This window comes from Dendrobates tinctorius, unplaced genomic scaffold, assembly GCF_039654945.1.
Source record: "Dendrobates tinctorius isolate UK_male_01 unplaced genomic scaffold, ASM3965494v1 ptg000129l, whole genome shotgun sequence".
NCBI classification, from domain to species: Eukaryota; Metazoa; Chordata; class Amphibia; order Anura; family Dendrobatidae; genus Dendrobates; species Dendrobates tinctorius.
The window spans coordinates 37271970-37293217 of NW_027361797.1; the positions used below are offsets into that span (position 1 = coordinate 37271970).

General features: G+C 41.9%; 1 protein-coding gene across 1 annotated transcript in view; it reads right to left on the reverse strand.

Annotated features, from left to right (window-relative positions):
* Window positions 1–21248, reverse strand: part of CYTH3 (cytohesin 3) — a 109923-nt gene that overhangs the window by 57737 nt on the left and 30938 nt on the right. The window contains exons 2-3 of the mRNA XM_073542972.1: window positions 9823–9905; window positions 5120–5184 (exon numbers count right to left, since the gene is read on the reverse strand). Of these exons, the coding sequence (XP_073399073.1) occupies window positions 5120–5184; window positions 9823–9905 (148 nt within the window). The remainder of the gene's footprint in view (window positions 1–5119; window positions 5185–9822; window positions 9906–21248) is intronic.

Genomic DNA, 21248 nt, shown 5'->3' on the forward strand with positions numbered 1-21248 from the left:
CAGCAGCCGAGCGCCTGTCTTCGCTCTATATTTGTATGGTAAAATCCCTGACATCACAAGTTTTATACTATATTTCTTTCTCGGTTTACATTTACAAGAAGGGAGTTGGCATGATGCCCGTCTAAACATCATGAAACAGCTACAAATGCAGTAAATTATACTCGTGCAGTGAAATCCCTTCAATCTGGCATCAGCGAGACCTGACAGACCAAGGACGGACATAACATACAGTGTGCGAAACCTATGCAGGTAATGGGCCCTCCGCCACCTGCAGAACTGTAGACCGTCTTATATAGAAGCAGTGTTGCGGTATTTATACATACTTTTTGCACCGTTAATGCAAGTTTTTATTGCATCATGTGCCACTTCTGTAAATGCTTTCTGGGTGGTCCTTATCCCCAAAATGTTCTTCCCTCTTTGCAGTAAGCGATCCAAACCCCTCCCCTCTGCCACTAAAGAGAATTTGTCATCAGGATTTTACATACCAAACGAATGAGATCTATAAAGGTGCTTTAATGCTGAGTAAATCCTTATCATTCTTGTGCAAATCTGTTTTTCTGTTTTAGAGAAATTCATAGTTGAAATTATATGCTAATGAGTTGCAAGTGCAGTGGGCCGGCGCTGCACTTACAGCTCTCCTGCTTCTCTCCCTACTCCCCCACCCGCTGTCTGCCTCCTTTCGCTGACTGACAGGTCACTGAAACAGGAGTCACCTGTAAGTCAGAGTTGGGAGGCAGGCAGCGGGCAGGGAAAAGGCAGCGACGCAAGAGAGGTGTAAGTGCAGTGCCCGCCCACTGCACTTACAACCATTTGCATACCATTTCAACTAGGTAATGTCTCAAAAAACGCAAAGAGGATTTCACCCCTGCTTCAAGTATAGGGACTGCTCCCAAGCACTTCCGGAGGCAGTGGGTGCGCAAATCAAATTTCATTTGCGCATTCATGCTGCTAATAAAACACTATAGAGAGGTATGCTAAAGTTCCCCATTACACTTTTTTTTAGGATCTTGAATTCTATGGTTGTGAAAATCTGGTACTTAGGAGGTCTTAAAATAAGAAAAAATATACAACAAATTACATCATGCAGTCGTTTATCAAAAACTAGGCCAAAATGCATAAGAGTATGAAAAATTAAGTACCGTACACCATTACTGCTTCCATATGACTTAAGAGGGTAAGTAGCAGCCAGGCACTGCTTGTCAAATGCTTGATTAATACTTCATCAGTGACTGTGACCACCTCTATAAAAGCAGAAGGTTTTGCAGTTTGTTGCTTGCAGTTCACTGCTCTGGGGCAACCAGGCATGTGTTTACACTGACAAGGATGCAGGAAACCAGCAATGATCGGGAGAAGCAGTTTTCGTTACCCATCAATCTGAGAACGGTTATGCCATTTCCAAGATATTTGGAGTCCATCATTCTACAGTAAGAAATGTATTCACAAGTGGAAAGCTTTCAAGACAGTTCATCTTCTCCAGAATAGAGATCCCAGCAAATTCACGCCCACGTGAGAACATACAATGCTCAGAAAAAATTGCAAACAAACCCAAGAGTTACAGCTCAGACTCTAAAGGCCTCAGTTAAATGTTCAATTCCTGACTGTACAGTTGTACAGTTAGAAAAATGCTGAATAGAACTGGCTTGCTTGCCGTGAGAAAGCCTCCTCTTTAAAAAAAAAAAAAACATAGTACCATGGCAAGTTTACCAAGTTCCATCTTAGCCAACCACATGACTTGTGGAACAATGTTCTTTGGCCAGACGAGACAAGTTTGGACATAATGCTCTGCAAAATGTTTAGCGAAAACCCGAAAAACAAGCCGCACATCAGCACAACTCATATGAACCGTAAAGCACGCTGCTGGAAGGCTGGCGAGTTGGGATTGCTCTGCAGCCACAGTACCTGAGCACCTTGAAGTTATTCAGTCGACCATTACCCCCATGTATGTCAGCGTATTCTAGAGTCAAAAGTGAGGCCATCTATCCAAAAACTAAACCAGTTCATGCAACAGAACAATAGTCCCACCAGCAAAGCTACATCTCAATGCCCATGTCAATCCCACAGTTGACTACATGATCCAGGGATATCTGACAGTTCACGCCTGGAGCCAAGGAACCTGGTTTGGGAATAACTCGCTGTACACTTCCGCAGACTTTACAGGGAGTCCCACTCTAAAAAGGGTTCTTGGGTAGATCATGGAAATCGGTGCCTGGCATCCAACCTTGTGGGCAGCCCACCGATACCAGTAGATCCCCTTATATTGGCGACATTCTGTGGGTAACAGGAGTACAGCAAGTTGGACAATCAATGTATTCCATCCATCATTATTCTACGTACCCTTTTTGCTGGGGTTTTCATGAAAAAAGGTTGGAGTGAACACACATTTTCTTAGCCCTTCGTTTTCTGTCTCACCAGAAATAGCGGGCCATTATATTTTTTTGTTTGCCGATATGGGTGGGAGTAGGGTCCTCTCGGCAGATGGGCATTACAGCAGCGGATTTGCTTGCTACCTTGTAAATTGTGCCTTCATTTGTGGAACTTAAATTCCTCGAAGATCTAGCCACCACCCCACAGATTTTGGAAGGTGTTTGTTTAAGCCAACCAGACTTACTGAAAATTGCAACCACATGTTCAAACTCCAAGCGCAATCTTTACAGAAGTAAAAAAAAAAAAACAAAAAAAAACAAAAACACAACTACACACAGTACGTAATGGTCACCGATTTGCCATTTTAAAAAGCGTGCAGTAGTTCTTCCTCCTTAAATGATGTCCCATGACTTATTTTTCAGGCGAATGTTTGGCTGAATGAGTGTTTTTATTAATTTAAGGAACGCCAATATCCTGCTTCTAGCACTTCCCACCAAAAATTACACACGATATCCTGTCTTACACTTGGCGGCTTTGTGTTGCCTGTGGGCCATCTGCACGCAGACAATCACGAGAAGCCTTTAAAATAGAACATTAATTGGTTTCCTCGCTGTTCTAATCATGGCTCTTCAGAAACCTAAAATATTAATGCGACATGAAATCTAATTCTCCACTGTCTTACGAGCGGTTCCGTGTAATTTGAGTTGATCATTGCTGTAGGAGCTAAGAGGACTAAAAATGCCGGCTCGGAGGAAAAAGACAAGATTATAAGGCTGAGGCACAGATGAAATTTTTGGATGCATTTTTTTTTCCCCAGGAATAGCGCATTTTTTACTTGTACTGCACTTGGACCACGTGCTTCACCTTCACGAGCCGCGCCAAAGGAAAGCACATCGCAAAACATCAATGTGCGGTATTGCTTGAGTTAGCAAACAATATGGCGGCAATTAGGGCTATCACATACGTTTGCTCGGTTTTATAGAAAAAATGAAATGGCAAAACGAGCTTCGGCCATGTTTTATTAGACAGACAAAAGTTTTTGACATGGAGCAATGATCAGGAATAAAAGGTTTGCCAGCTGGATTATCGGCCTCATAGGGGTTGTCACGGAATTTCATATTGACAGCCTAATCTTAGATTGTCAGCTCAGTGGGGTCCGACACATGCGCCCTGACTGCCGGCAGTAAACGGGGTCCAGGGACAGAATACATCCCTATTCACAGTTCAAAGTTGGGTGTGGTTTTTGTTTTCGTCTACTGCACGTGAACGCAGCCTAAATAAAAGGTCATTAAATTGCTGATGACTTGGTACCACACCCAGGACTCCTCCGCTAGTTAAATCTAACTAACTACAAAAGGTCATTTTAATCTGTAACTTGAATCAAAGATCTAAATATCTCCATGATTTTTTTTGGCTTTATGCAGACCAATAAAAAAAAAAAAAAACAGGAACATATGAACAGCTCGATAGTTTATAACGAGTACGTGCTCTCTCCATGAAAAACACGGCTACAACATACAAGTATTCTTGTCGACAAAAGTGTAGATGGAAACTTTAGACCCCATTACACATCAATATTTCCGGAACATTCTATAGGATATATTTCAAAGTGGGTCAGGCGTAGTATATATACACACACACACTTTTTTTTTTTTTTAAATTGTACTCGTATATACACCGTACATGATTTTAATGTGACCAGAGGATCCAAAAATTGATGGATCTGTAAATTTGCAGATAAGTACACCAAGCGACAGTTTAACATTTTTATTAAAAAGGTGTAATTTAGAAGAGCAAAGAACCCAATGTAACCGTGACCTTGATCACCGAATGAACAAGAAAGACGTTAATTCGTCAGGTGACGGGATAGTTTATGCATACAAATGATGGGCATCAGCCGCACATCGCCGTATAACAGGGAATGTGCCGCTAATGACACGATGCTGTATGGGGACAGAACGATCATATTAACATGATTGCCGGCTGGGTAAACAGGAAGTTTTATACAACTATGTGACTGCGTCCTTAATTGGACCGAGATCGGACCGTAATGCATGGACTGACCCGGGACTCTCCCGACCAGAGCATGACCGCTGCATAGAAATATATGAAGGTGTCACGCTCCAGTCGGGAGAGCCAGCGGCCGGTCCGTGCATTATAGTCTGATTTATACAGCCATCTGACTGCATCCTAAGACGCATCAATTGACTGATATATAGTCAGTTAGTGCTTCATAACAACCCAATATCAGTCCATCTGAATTCACCTTAGGGCCATGTTCATACGGTCAGGATTTGACATCAGTAGGCCAAAACCAGGAGAGGAACAATCAGAGGAAACGTATACTAGAAACACGTCCCCACTTCTGTATTTATCACCCACTCCTGGTTTCAGCTTACAAATACTGATGTGAAATACTGACTGTGTGAACGTGGCCTTATTGTAGTAAATATTATTTTCTTATAAAAAAGAAAAAAAAAAAAAAAAAAAACACTACTTTGAGACTTCCTATTGCTGCAATGGCTGATAACAGGGAACAATAAGCAACATTCAAGTGCAATTAAACTGGACATAAAGTCTACACATTAAGTGTCACTTTAACCCATACTTGCCAAGCCTTGACAGTTAGCAGAACCAGATCTCCGGTCTACACTGGTAACAATCATCCTCCGACAGTTTGACAATAAACCGGTAATCTACTCGCTGGCCTTTAAGAACCTGCGACACAAGCATCAGTAGTGTGAATGGCGCTTACCTTTCTTCTACAGACGTTAGATTGTCAATTTCGGTCATCACCTCGGCAATCTCGCATTTCAGCCTCTGTATAAAGTAGAGAGAAAGCGGTTACATCCAAGGGGCTGACATTTACATGTGGGAGTCGCTAAAGTTTCAGGATTCTGACACAAGACTAAAATTGGGGCGGATTTAACATCGCAGGTCAATGACTTTCCTGTAAAGTTCCTCTATGAAACACTGTTCTGAAGACTCGACATAAAACACTTCCAAAGTGTCGGACAGAAAACTTTGCTTGAGCGTAAAAACCAAATCGCAAACAAAAAAGAAGAAATACAACGAGAATGAAAGAGGCGATTGTGTGAAGACAACGGCGAGCTTTGTGAAATGGCGTGAGCAAAACCGGCAAACACATTCCCTCTCTAATTCACCAAAGCCGTGACCGCGCTAGCGTAAATTATGAGTACAGCAAAAATTCCCAAAAATAGGCGGCAATGATGTGTAGATGATAGGTGCAGTGTGTCAGGGCTAGGTAACTGGGAGAAGACTTACCAGCCATAATATCAGCCTGATTGATAACAGTGAAAAAAGTAATGGACGGCACTTGGACCAACGTTATTCTACAGAGCTGCTGACATTACCATATTTTTTTTTTTTTTTTTAAATTTTCATGGACGGAATGTCTGAATGAAAAAAGAAAAATTTTATCAGCTCACATGAACTTTGCCTGGTTTGGGTTAGGCTTTCATGTACCAAAAATTAAACTTAACATTACCCATATTCAGGAGTCAAAATATTGGTGGCCCATCCTTTAAGGTGTACGCATTTCCATTTCCACATCGGGATGGGAGCAGAACCAATGATACCGCATCTACAGATGCCTGTCGGGATGCAGAAAGAATCACTAATGTGTCCTATTTATTAGCAGCGAGAGTTGATGGTGACGTTAGGTGTGGACATAACTGCAGGTATCGAGCAGGAGTACTAGTAATGAAGGAGACTTGTACACGTCCTAGTATGTAAGTGTAGACATAATGTCATTGGCAATAGTCACCTACTGATGCGGAAGTGACTAGCGCCAGAAAACCCCTCTAAGACAGGTCATTCAACCGGTTTATCAGTCACTTAAAATGTTTTGGCAGGTAACAGTCAAAGGAATAAAGGCCCTCATACATATTAGACCAAAGTCAACTGAACCAGCCAATTTCAGTGGTACTGGTCAATGATTTATTGTGTATGGGGGCATCCTGACTACCCCATGAGACAAAGAGCTGTCAGGGGGACAAAGAGAGGTCAGAGACTGAAATCTAGGCACAGATCCTTTGGCTTCTGGCCGTGAGAAACCACTGCCACTGGCTTACATTGCCCTCTCGAGCACACCTTCATGATCAGCCAAGACTGGCATGTATGTGTATGGGGGTGAGGTCAGAAAAGACAGCATCAATGCTGGGTGAACAAAGACAACAGAGGTGAAGGACAGTTTTAGTGCAGGAGGAATAGGGGGCTAGTAAGGCAAGTATTAATCATTTTGCCATTTCATAGGACATATACAGAGTTAGTTCTCCCCATGTTTGTGCGGGCTTCCTCCCATACTCCAAAGCCATACTGATAGAGAATATAGCTTGTCAGCCCGTATGGGGACAGTGGATGATGGCAATGTCTGTAAAGCTCTGCGGCATATGCTGGTGCTATATAAGAAAATAATAGGGTATTTGAAAAATATTTTGAGGTTGTACCCCCGAACGAATGGAATGAAAATGCATTAATTCTTACTGACAGCTTGCGACTCAGATTGTAAGCTTGGAAGCAGGGCCGTGATTCCTCTTGGTATCTACTTTTATCTGTGTTTATTGTTATGGTGTAATGTCTATTGTCTGTACAAGTCCCCTCTATAATGTAAAGTGCTGCGGAATATGTTGGCGCTATAGAAATTATTACAGACAAGCCACTACATGCGCCTTCAATCTGTTGATCGGAGAGGTCTCAGGAGTTGTACTCTCACATCGATAAAATATCAAGATCCTATAATAAGGATAAGCCATCATGGTAAACCCCCTCTGATAACCTACAATATGTACATCCTATTTCCCACCACACATGCTACTCCGTAACTACATCCAGCTGTGATTTATCCGGGTTCATCTTCCCAGCTTACGTAATTTATGTCTACCGAGGGCGATTGCTCAACTCTAAGGAACATCCTGCAGTCATTGAAGACGCATTCCTCCGAGAGACCTAAAATATTCTGGCCTTTACATATCAGCCACTTTCTCAGCAGACTCCACACCCAGATGTGTCATAATGATGTGCGGATCACTCACCCAGCTGGATGGAGATAATCTCACACACTGCATCCCAGAAAGATCCCAGCCCCATCCGTACACACAACAAAGCATTAACCCACTGTCACCAGACCATATGTGGCCACTTTTTCCTCTCATTTTTTCCTGATGCTCCCTTGAGTATAACTTTTTTTTTTTTTTTTAAACCTGCCATACGGTTCCTGAGATATGGGCCCTTTTGGTTTGGTGCCAATTTCTATGGTGTTGACAAAGTGGGTAACAGGGTAATTATGCAAAACAGACTAAAGACACGCCCTAGAGGATCCTGTGAGTCACACCTCCTTGGTAAAAACAAGTGATGGGCTACAGTAGTGATGAGCGCTGCCGAAGTAATGTCAGCACTGCAACCAGATTGATGAGACCGGAGCAGCGACAGACAGGGCAGAAGGAGAGAAGGAATCTTCTGTGCTCATTGTAGGTATTATGCAGCACTTGGGGTCCAAACTCCTGAAAGTTGACAACCCCTTTTAAAAATGACAGGAAAAGCAGAGCACAGCACTAGGCAGGAAGACACTCCATGCCGCTGATTTATTCAGTAGCCTCTGGATCTATAAAACTAAACCTTTCCTGCCTAGCACCCTTACGACTCCTCTAAGAAAAGGCAGGTGGTGTATATTTTCTATGTATGAGGTGTCGCCTAGATGTTATATAATATATACACCATAAATTTTATTTATATATATATATATATATATATATATATATATATATATATATATATATATATACACACACACACATACACACATATATACACACACACAGACAAAATTGATCGCTGAAATATCTTAAAGCTGACATAAGTAATTTAAATTTTTTTGAATATCAACTAATGAGGATAAGATATTGTTGAACTACTAGTGAAAAGCAAAAAAAAAAAAAAAGCAGAGGATTTATAATTTAGATCACGGCTCATAAAAGCCACTTCAGAATAGTTCAATGGTTTGCTCTTTGCCATTCTTGGATGTTTTGGGTCATTATCATGTTGGAGGACCAATGACCTGAAACACAGACCAAGCTTTCTGACACTCAGCAACACATTTTGCTCCAAAACACCTTAAATAGTTTAGAGATTTCATTGTACCCTCCACAGATTCTAGACACACTGTGCCAGATGCAGCAAAGCAGCCCCAAAACATAACCATGCCTCCTCCATATTTTACAGTAGGTACAATGTTCTTTTCTTTGTAGGCTTCATTATGGTGTCTGTGAACAGAGAGATGATGTGACTTGCTAAAGAGCTCCAGTTTGGTCTCATCTGTCCAAAGGACATTTTCCCAGAAGCTTTGTGGCTTGTCAATATTTATTTTGGCAAATTCCAGTCTTGCTATTTTACCATTTGCTTTCAACTGTGATTTCCTCCTCAGTCGTCTTCCAAGAAGTCCACTCTGGCCAAGACAGCAATGAACGGGGCAATCTGACACTCATGTACCTTAACCTTGGAGTTCACCTCTAATCTCTTTAGAAGTTGCTCTGGGCTGTTTGGTTATCATTCGCATTATCCGTCTCTTTGATTTGTCATCAATCTTCTTTTGTGGCCATGTTCAGGGAGGTTGGCTACAGTCCCATACACCTTATGTCTGAATAATATTTGCAACTGTAGTAAGAAACATCAAGCTGTTTGGAGATGGTCTCATAGCCTTTACCTTTAACATATTTGTCCATAAATGTCTTTTTCTCCCGATATCAGACTGAGCACTAATACAATTCTTACCCTGAGAGGGGCGGCTATAGTACTTTAGTATCTGGCACACATGCTGTGCAATTGTGTGCACCAAACAGGTTATTTTTTTCTTTTATGATAGTTTTTATCTTCACAGTATTAAGACTCATATATACCGTAACCTGTTTGGTCTTTTCTGCAGTTTTAGGTTTATTTTTGAAGCCCCTTGTTGAGCTCTTCGTTAGATTGTATTTATCTGATCCACTGCCTGTTGGTGGTATACGGAAATAACGTTTACAATTGAATAGCAAATTGATCACTTTTTTACAGTATTTTTCAAGAATCAATTTCTTGGTTTTTTAAGTGTCTTTTCTCAGGCAGTTTTGTTCATTTTTTGTTCTTATTAGTGTGTATCCATTTAGCGCAGTGGCACACATGCCGTATTTTTCAGACTATAAGACGCACTTTTATCCTCCAAAAATGTGGAGAAGAATGGGGGTGCATCTTATAGTCCGAATGTACTGGAAATGGTTGAGGACAGGGAGGTGGGGGAGCAGCGGGTCACAGAGGCAGGAGCCGGCGGATGCAGCTAACTCCAGTGCCCGCTGCCACAGAGAAATGAATATTCACTGCTCTCCACGCCTGAAAATTTGCAGAAAAAAAAAAAAAATAAATTGGAAATAAACTCCTACAGAAAACCGTGAAATATTCCAAAATTACCTCAATGTCATCTATAAGCTCCTTCTTCCTCCGTCTTATATTTAACAATTCTTCTCTCTCCTCACACGAGAGATCTTCTGGCGCTGAAAGAAGAAAAAAAAAAAGAAAAGAAAATACTGTAAGTGACCCACAATAGAAAAGGAGGACGCTAACAATAAAAAACGACCACATCCTAACCAAACCAATCTATTAATAACGAGAAGGTTTCCAGACCACGACGACACCCGCTGCTGAGCTCAACTTCACCTTGTGTTTTACTTTCTGAATTACAGACTGTCCTTTCGGGCTGTTTTCGTGTGAGATGTCGCAGATGCAAAGTCACCATCACCAAGACTACCGAGTAATTCAATTTAGCAGATTCATTGCCAGGCCGCAGTGATGGGGGAAACAGCGGCCACAAAAAAGTCCAGGGCCAAGATCCCTTCCCTGGGCAACAAAAGGGTTAATTTTTCCATTTCCTGAATCAGGAAATCAGCAATCAAATGTGTATGGAAGGAGAAGAGAAAGAAAAACCTCTGCCTGATTATTCAGTGCTGTACGCCTGGGGGATGGATGGCGCGCAGAAAGAAGTATACAGCGCCAGCGCACAATGCAGCACAGAGGACGGTAGCCGGCCACCACTCGGACCACAAATCCTAGAAGACCAAGGGTTTGCCACGCCGTGAGGACAGACTTTCCTTATTGTCAATGTGGCCAAATATTAATCCAGAGCACAGAAATCCCATACAAGTCCAGCTCTGCACAGATGTTCAGGCTTATTACCCCTCATCAGCAGAGGACAAGTAACCAACACGCTCCGGTATAGGGATTGGGGGGATAGCCTGATCGTATACCCCGGCCTTGTTCACATATGTCTGGCTGTCAGGTGAAGGACGCTCCCTCGGGCTTTTTACATAACAGAATCTGTTATATTATTTTTCGCTGGGAATAAGCTACAGTACTCATTCATTTTAGAAGGAACCTTTCCCATTGAGTATGTAGCCCCATCTGTGGTTTTGGAGTCAAGTGGATGCTCCTAATCAGTGATTGACAACTATCTCATAAAGAAAAAGCTATCAACCACCAATTAAGACCGCCCACTTGACTCCAAAGCAGGAATTTCCATTACTAAGATACAATTAATACTGAATGTTTATCCACAAACCACCTATTAATCATTCAGCTCCATATGATGCTCATAACTTGTGCAGGAAGTCCATGCTTATGTAACACTGGATGTCTCTCGAAGCCTTCCCTCCTACATGGTCGAGCATCCTTGTCTACTTGCTTTATAAAAAAAATTGCTATCATACCTGGCACTGATGAGATCTGAGAAACCTGAAACCAGGGCTGTGGAGTCGGAGTCGGAGTCGTGGAGTCGGAGTCGGTGCTCATTTTGGTGGAGTCGGAGTTGGAGTCGGTATAAAATGGAGCGACTCCGACTCCTAAAATATATAATAAATTGGGTACAGTAATTCAATGCAGGATGTGCTGAATATTTTTTCATAGGAGTTTGGGAAAGTTATGAAATGTCCTATAAATGGCTGTTATATTCCTAATCTAAGGCTACATTCACACACAGCGTTTTTCCTGTGTTTTTTGAGGATACGTTTTTCAGCTGCAAAAGCTGATCATCTTTTTAAAAAACTGCATCACCTGAAAGGTTTTTGAGCTCATAGATAATGTTTTCAATAGCAAAAGCAGATTAGAAATCTGCTCTGTCTATCCATATCGTATCTGTACCAAAAAGAATGAAAACCGGGTAGTACACCAATATATATTCTGTTCTATCTAAATATCTTGATTATTGGATCATAAAAATGATTAAATGTCTGAGGTTCACATTGTACTACAATAAATTTTTCACTTAAATATAAGCAATATGTGTGAGAGTCGGAGTCGGAGTCGGTGTAAGGGAAATTGAGGAGTCGGAGTCACAGGTTTGGCTTACCGACTCCACAGCCCTGCCTGAAACAGTTATTTGTAAGTTAGAAAAAAAAAAAAAAAAAACCATGGTGTCATTATGGAGCATGAAAGTCACTAATTCTGTGGGCAATATGCCCAGGAAAACTACCATTCTTAAATTATGAACAAAGCCATTTATGATGAAAGGGATGTTGGGCAAATATCTTCTGTTTAACGAGGACCTTCCACCTGGTAAAAAAGTGACCAGTTTTTGCTCTTATTTTATTCCAGCTGCTCCTGAGTGTCCCATTGTTTGTTTAAATCTGCCATACGGTCCCAATGATATGGGCCATTTTCTTATTAAAGGCTAATTTTTATGGTCTTTATCAAGGAAGTGCAGGGGAATAATGCAGAGCACCCAAAAGACACGCCCCCGAGGATCCTGAGAGTAATGCCCCCTTAGTAAGGACCCTAGAAAATAGCAACAAACTATAAGGACCACATCTCTGGAGCCGTATGGTGGATTTTAAAAAAACCAAAAAAAAAAACCGAACAAATTGGTAGTATTGGGAATATAATAAGAGCGATAACTGACCACTTTTGACCTGGCGATAGGTCTTCTTTGAATGGAGGCAATGCTGTATTTCAGTACTTCACTGGAGTCCGTTTCCTTTCATTCCTCCAGGCCATAGGTTCACAGTGAAAGAGTAATTGAAAAGGTCACCTAGAACCAGGGGATAAATCATGACATGGGTGGCTCACTGCTGTGACCTGGTGGTTCTCAGCATGGTCCTTTGATCTGCTGGAGCCAACATACAGCCCACCCTGTGCATCTGCTCTAATGTAGGAAGCCAGGACTAGAGTCTCAGACTACAACCAACTAACAACGTGACCCACTGAAGGGGACGCACAAAGGTCAGACAATGTAAATAACAGGAGGATGCCAAGACCTCCTAAGAATAAGTGCAGTAATTAGTACTGGGCTTGCAAAATACAGAAGGCGCAGAACAGCATTACAACAAATAATCTGATGTCAGAGATTTTTAACAAGCAGTTTGGCTTCGGTTAATTTTTCCTTTAATTTTCTTGAAGTAGTAATGCCATTTTTGGACAACCCTCAGTTTCAGTAGAACCCCAATAAATATGCACTGTAAGGCTAGAGTTCCATGTAGCCACTATGCGTGAGATGTAATACAGGTACCTTTCCTTTTGGCTCAACATTTCACAAGACAAGAAGCACATGAGAAAAACCAGCTTTGGAAAAAAAAAAATAATTGATTTTGTGATAATCTGATGGGAATTGCTTATGCTACACGTCTATGGGTCATCCATCGGTTGTGATGCGATCTACAGTCTGTCAAAGGTTTTTCTTGGATGTCACGATACATTTTTGAAACTGTATCATGAGAAGCTGAGAGTCCGTAATGAAAATCAAGGGGGGGAACATGGCTATGTACCAATGTATTGCGTTCAAACTTGAGGGACGGATTTCATTAGCATTTTTAAAAAAAATCACACACTATGCAATCCTATAGTGTAAGGGCTCGTTCACACGTCTGATTATTTCATACAAGTGCCATCCATGATTTTCACTGACAGCACTTGAATCTATGATATTCTATGAGGCAGTGCATATGTCAGCGTTTTCCCTTGGACAGAGTGGTCCGCTGAAAATATGGGAGACGTCCGCTTTTTATCCCCGCGTGAGATCAAAATCAGTAATAAAAATCTATGCCATCAGAGTGCGGTCCAGTTTTCACTGACTGTCAGAAAGGAGAAGGTGGATATTTAGGAAAAAAAAAAAAAATTCCCATGTACAAAAAACTCGATCAAAACTCTTGATCAAAACTCTTGATCAAAACTCTTGATCAAAACTCTTGATCAAAACTCTTGATCAAAACTCTTGATCAAAACTCTTGATCAAAACTCTTGATCAAAACTCTTGATCAAAACTCTTGATCAAAACTCTTGATCAAAACTCTTGATCAAAACTCTTGATCAAAACTCTTGATCAAAACTCTTGATCAAAACTCATAAATCATTTTTTCTCGTACTTAAGTAAATCGGACGTCTGAGGCCTAATATTGCATATCATGCTGCAAGGCCATATTGAATTTATTCATACGTCAAGGGGCCCTGGCATGTGAATGTAAAAAAAAAACGTGATTACTCAAACAGCCGAAGCAGAGGTCCAATTAAAATACTGAATATTATCAGATATATAAAAAGATAATAAAATTGTTCTCGGCAGCCGATGAATTCACTTGTAGTCGGCACGTGGCTTCCATACCATACCCCATTATCATGCATTTGTAAAGCGTAAGACACAATAACAGCTGTTTTCAAGGACCAAAGGATCATCATTACTTAACTGCACAGCAGCTAAAACCCGTAAAGAAATAAGAGGTCTGCAGCAGACCACACGTCTCATCTCTTCCTCCTCTGCTCCAACACTTTTATTACTCAGCTTCTCTGAATGACGCAAAATGTGCACATATCGGAAAGTTCTTACTATTACACGACTAGACCATCCTATACCTGCAGAACGTTTCTAAAGTGAAAATGTCACTAAATACAAGTAAATATTAATCCTTGTATATTGGAGAAAGGTGCATAAATAACAATGCCCAAATATATTACAAGAACCATTCTTGAAAAATTGCTATTACAACAAAGCCGTATGGAATAATACGTAGTTTACAGGGAGCAGGCATTACGAGGGCCTATCACTTGCCATAAATACATAATACTGGTGTAAAGGATGCTGTTCTCTATATTGTGTGTTATCTAGTTTTTCCTGCTTCTCTCCATTCCTAAGATATGGCCCTTTCTTTCCTGTATTTATGGTAAATCTAGTTTTTGTTTTATCCAACTGGGCGGGGGGGGGGGGGGGTTCTCAAGACCGCTCCTATAGAGAAGATCGGAGGCCCACACCCACTTGGATAAGATGAAAAAAAAAAAAAAAAAAATAGTTTACATCTAGAGGCCTCTGTGTTAACGTTTCTTTTTGTTTACAATGCTTTTTTGTTTTCTATATCGTAATCTTTTTTACACATGAAAAATGGAAATCTTGCCCTCTTCACACTGGGGCTTTGTTTTAAAAAAACCTCTAACTTCCTGTTCTTTCATGAAATGCACGTGTACATTAGCAGCAATGATCAGACCCTAGCTTTTGTATTGAAGCATCTAATGAGCGTGTGCAAAGGTCATTGCCAAGAGAGGGGGAGTTGAGACTTTTTTTTTTTTTTTTTTTTTTTTAAACAATAGATCATTTTTGGATTACATATTATCTTTAAGCAATAAATGAAAGAACTTAAGAGGTGACCATTTTTAATTCAAAATTTTCCACAAGAATAATTGCTTTGGGAGTTTGCACAGGTAACACTTAAATTGTCCAGCTGATTGCTGACGTTCCGGCAGATCCGCTCCAATCTCCCATTGAAGGGGTGGGTGCACATTTTCTTTGTTCAGTTGGGCGACCGTGGTGGTCCAAGTCTGCAAGAGTGACAGCTGCTGATCTGGAGTGGGGGGACAGCTCTTAGTAGATTAACAAACGTTGTCAAGTCATTCCACCGACCAATCACTGGTCCCTGAAAAATTATTCACAAATTCTAAATGACAAGTATTTCACTGAAAGGATGTAGGGTGGAAACCGGGGAAAAATCCAGCACGCCTCTGATTCAGTTACCCGCTTATAGTATTTCTAAATGCAAATGATGAGGGCTCATTTCATAAAAAATAAGCAAACCTTGAGGGAGTCTTGTCACAATGCCGATACAATCTGACACATTTGGCATCCCTTGTGGAAAATGGTCTATTCAAGGTGGAACGAAAAATGGTGTTTTGCTTCCCAATAGCCACAGGAAAACTTTTCTGCTCAGGAAGCACTTAAGGCCAATCCGTCCCCACAAGCTGCATACATTATAAAACCACTCTCAGACCTGATGAGACTAGTGTACTTACTCAGAAAATCCTGGTCAGCATGGCTGTATAATACTTTTTGAAAATGTATACTCAATCTCTGCCCACCTGGGTTCCTCAGTGTCGCTCCAGTTGCTTTCTCACACAGCTCAGTGCAAGCTGCAGCTGTCAGTCAGGCTGAATACAATAGGGCTCATGAGCCATTTCTATACCTGTTATTCTGGCATGAATCATCAAAGTAAGTACACCAGTCTTATCAAATCTAACAGCTCTGTATAACAATATATGGTGTTTGTATGACGACTTTTTTCACAGACCCACTTTAAAAGGGGTTTTCTCACACTTCCGGGTTCAGGAATGGACTACTGTCTCTTTCCGGCTTATTGTTTTCCCAATGGTGGTGAGATCCTGAAGTTTGACAGTCTGGGCCGCTGTCATGGTTGCGCTACTTCTCCAAAATGCGCCCTCTCTGATGCGCTACTTCTCCAAAATGCACCCTCTCTGATACTGCAAGCAGAGACTTTGCGGCATCAAAGGAATGCTGCGTCATTTACAAGCTCTATTAAAAAGAGCTTGCAAGCACTGTGCATACTTGGGACACCAGTGCTAGACTACAGAAGAGGCCAGTAACGTAGAAATGAGCATTAAATTCAAAATACTGTCTTATTTCTGAGGATTTTTAATAACACGCACATTGCAAAGCTGATTGATCTTTATTTTTTTTACAAGCCCTTTGCAATTTTTTTTTTTATTAGTAATGTTGAGATTAACCCTTTAAGATGATAGTATGGGGCAAGGAAATATTTTTTCACTCGTGTTTGTTTTTTAACAATATGAATGGATGAACTATGCCAATATAGTCCGTCAAGATGATCGATCCAAATAAATTGGTGGCATTCTGTCCGACTCTGATCTAAGTCACATTCTTCTACCTCTCTGCCCCCATTGGAAAAAAACAAAGACAAGTACAATTTCTCGCAAAAAAAAAAAATGCCATTAGCACAGTCACCCCGTAGCTGCGTTCTGGGTAATGACATATGCTTCCATTATGGAGTGTAAATTGTGAATTATGACATCTCTCTGCCGCCTAGAGCTTCAATTAAAAGAATACAAGAAACGCACAGGATGATGACCTAAAGTGTAAGCCTTGGCGAATCACACGATTAAATTACTGGGAACGTGCAATTGCTGTTTATGTGTCTGAGTTTCCTTCCTATTAAAGTCCCTGCTGGAAATCCACCCACGTGTGTTTTCAAAGCCGCTTCCCAGCCACAGAAATCCCTTCTCCATTTCCCACCAATGTGAGACAAGATTGGGAGTGAGCGGGTCAGTGTGATGTCTGGGAAACTGCTCAGATTTGGGGTCTCGGGAGATACATTGCGCCCAATAGTCCCCATACGCACCACTCCTGTATGTGCCGTATACCACTGTGCACTGGCGTGGGGGGGGGGGCGTCTCATATACTTACTAATCAGAGATTACCGGCAATCAACTGTTGAGCAATTATTTGTTAAGTTTGGAATATTTGCCGGAGGACACAAAGTACCCATTGCCCTAAAGGTAAGTTGCTTGGCCACCATACACCGCAAAATCAATTTTTTTGTATACTGTATAGGAAAAGTGTAACCTGCCATGCTTTTCTATAAAGAGGACACATTTTTTCTTTACAATAGGGTCAATGGCTGACAATGGACACCATATGCCTGCCTAGTGACTTCTGCTGGAGCACCAAGGAATGTAAGTGCCAATATAGAAAAGTATGGCCATCTTCCAGTGGGAAAAAAGTTTGATATCTAAAACGCAAATCCCAAGGGTTGCTTAATGGTGTATGTAGTAAGTGTAATAAGAATATTAGCAAATACCTTAAATTGGAAATGTAGTATAGTTCTCCTGATTCGCTATGTCACTTACCCCATGTGTAGGGCAATTGCAGTAGTTAGGCATCCGTGGTTACGACCACTAAGAACTAATTGTCACTATATGAGTGCTTGTAACCATGGATACCTAAGCTACTGCAATGCCCTGCACATGGAGTAAGCGACATAGCAAATCAGGAGAACTATACTACATTTTTAATTGGAGGTATTTGCTAATATTATTATTACACCTTCTACATATTGGGATATTATCTTGGAAATGGGAACACCTCTTTAAGTCCCCACAATCAGCTGTGGCAAATTATGCTCTGGATGTTAAGCCAAATTGTCACAACTAAAATCGGCAAGAGTCTTTACCACGGCAGAAGTGTCCTGGGTGCATGTATTGTGAAGCAATGCCTGTGCAAGGGATACTGCAACTGATTCCCAAAAGTCAACACCCCTCAAAAGGATGGACGAGATTTGTGCGGCGAACACATCTGGCCTCTAACATCTCAGATCAAACCCAGCTGATTGCGCCTCGTGTCATGTTGGGGATTGCAGGCATTTCTTTATACAATTGCATAAACTTGGGATATTAAGATTCTAAATATGCTGCGCCCAGACAGAGATACCTTACAGGGGAAAGAAGCAGAGAGAGAGCGACAGACTGCCTCTGGGAATCACCGTCAGCATGACCCCACAGTGAAGTCGCAGTGACATACTTGGAGGTGACAGCGGGGCTCCGAGACATTCGGAAACTGAGAAACAGAAAATGACAAAATGTGAACCGACCGCTGTTCTCCAGTCACCCAGATGCAGCAAGTGAGCAGAGATCTAGGATTACTGTCACAATCATCAAATACTCAAAGTCTCTGTCATTTTACTACGCCGACTAGTGGGTAACACACAAGGCAGAAAGCGGAGTACCTTATAGACAATGAATGAGGGGAGCGGCAATGCACATGTTCGATCGTTGCTCCATTCAGACGGCGCTGTGGACACCTCTTTCCGTCCTAAATATACTACAACCGGTGTTCATATTAAAGGAAACCTCTCATCCCCCAAAACTATTTATATGGGCATGTAGCTTTCAGAAAGACAAGTCCAGGGACACAGTTACATGGCCAGTCCGTTCTTCAGTTACTGAAAAATCAAATGAAGCTGAAGGACTACGGTAGATCTGAAGCCTCCGTCACTCCAGCTCTATTTCCTGCCAGCACCGCCTCCTCATGCTAGACAGACGACTCCTTTGCCTGAAATCACAGTGCATCAAGGCTGTCAGTCAAGAAGGGGGAGGTGGTGGTGCTGGGCGGGGATTAGAGTTGTAGTGGCAGAGGCTTGAGATCTACCATAGTCCTTTGGCCTAATTTGCATATCAATTCAAATGCTGATTTCTCAAACTGAGGAACGGACTGGCCATGTAAAAGCATTGCCGGACAAATCTTTGAAATGAGCTACATGTGCATATGTAAAGATTGGGGGTGCGTATTCCTGCTTACAGATTTACACCCATAGGTGACTGTGTCCCCATAGGAAACATTCCTGGAGAGTACACTACTACACTGCATGACTTCTACATGCCATCTGGTTTGTAGAGAACTTTTCGGAGTCTACATTATTTATGTATTAATCACTGTCCAGTCTAAATATTCATCCGAACCTAGGAATAATTACCATCATTAGCAGCAATCAATGGTTGGTGATGCAGCATAGGCCCGGAATATTGGCCGATTACCGGTAAGCGATGGTCAGTGTGTCATTCCAAGCTATATTACATGAGCTCACCCAATATTGCCCTTAATAGCTGTGTCACAGATAGGTGACATAACGGACATGACTAAACCCTGCTTATTATAAATCCCTGCTAACTCCATTATTATAATTAACCCATTCCTCACATAGCAGATCACAAAGAGGGTGCTGGTTTCTGCTCAATGCAGGAGACGTGGGTGGAAAGTATGACGGCATCTCAATACGGCCGACACTGTGACAAACATTCACATGAAAAGGGTGAAAATGTCACTGCGCACTGTTTATGTAGCAAAACCTACAAATCACACAGGCGTCACCTGGGGAAAAAAAAAAAAAAAAAAAAGGTGTAGATCCGGAGACATGTTTTCCAAATCTAAAACTTGCAATACACCTTAGGTAGACGTGGGCAGAATACTCGTTCAGACAGCAGTTATTCCTCCCGACTGCCCACACATCTATGCCTGCCTTGGCACAGGAATATCTGACAACAGAACATCTCCCGTGAGAACAAAAAGGATCAGGCAAGTTGATATCCAAGTGCACGATCCTTCTCTTCCCTGATCATACAGTGTGTGCCATCAGGATTCTCCGGTACCAGCTCCTGGAGCGGACGGTCCTGTAAACACTTCCAGCCACATGCCGACTAGACGTGTCCAGCCTCACTCAATTCACTTGTATTGAGTGAGGCAGCGCACGTCTAGTCGGCATGTGACTATGTATGAACATCACATACTTGCGGTCACCCACCTGCTGCTCACAGTGCCAGCACCAGAGAATCCTGACAGCACGCAAGCCTGGAAAACCCCCTTTAAGGTTCCTTTATTAGTAAAATATGCAGGCTGTGTGTTTCAATACCAAATTAGTATCTCCATCAGGCCTAATACTGAAAATTGGGTATTCGGCAGGATTAAGATACCAGTTCAGTATGAAACTCGTAGCCTGAATTTCTTACAAATAAAAAGGAACCTTATCTACATCTTCTATTCTTTGGGTGGTCATTATCAGTAACGCCTGTGTCCCGAATTTTAAGAAATCTCAGTCCCAAGCTGTGAAGACTATCCATCCAGGTCTCCTACATCCAGGTTAAGTAGTCAGAAGAAGGAAGTGGGGGGCCCGATGCTATAAAAACCTGCCCCCTGGGACCATCGCTGATCTCAAGAATGGGGGTCTCGTGTACACCATGTCACCGGAGCGGTGGTCACTACAGTTCCATTCACTGTGTAACGACCTGGCAGGGATCGTCCATATGGGTCACTTCCATAAACAATGAGTAGGGCTGGAAGGTGCATGCTTGATCGCTGCTCCATTTACAAAGGTAGAACACTGCCTCCATTCTCGATCAGTCAGAGGCTACCTGTAATCATACATTTAGCACCTATCCTGTGGATATTCAGGAGCACAGACCTTTAACCAGAACCCAAGCCCCTTACCAGTTTTCTGTCCCTAGTTAATGCTGGGATCACACATTTCTTGTTCATGCAGTTTGTTTTTCCAGCTAAAGCCAAAAGAGTAACTGGCAGGAAGGAAAAGTACAGGGTATAATTTTAGAGTTATACTTCTCCTTTTGATTACATTTATGGCTTCTTTTGCAGCCTAACAGCGCAGAGACTAGAGAAACAATTAAGAATGTGTGCATGTATAACAGTCATAATAAAGCATCTAATATATACTTACCTTGTAATGTCTTCACATAATGTTCTGTCCAGATGTATCCGGATCCCAGAATTCCAAGCAGCGGACGTTTACCAACCGCCATATTGGGACACCCAAGTGATGAGTGTCTCAATATGGAAACTGCTGGTTGTACCAGCCTCTTGCGCAGTATCACTAGCGGAACACCGTTGTACCACACACACACACACAGTATACGCCATACGCACCACACACACAGTATATGCCGTACGCACCACAAACACTCACAGTATACGTCATACGCAGCCTCTTGCGCGGTACCACTAGCGGAACACCGTCGTACCACACACACAGTATACGCCATACGCACCACACACA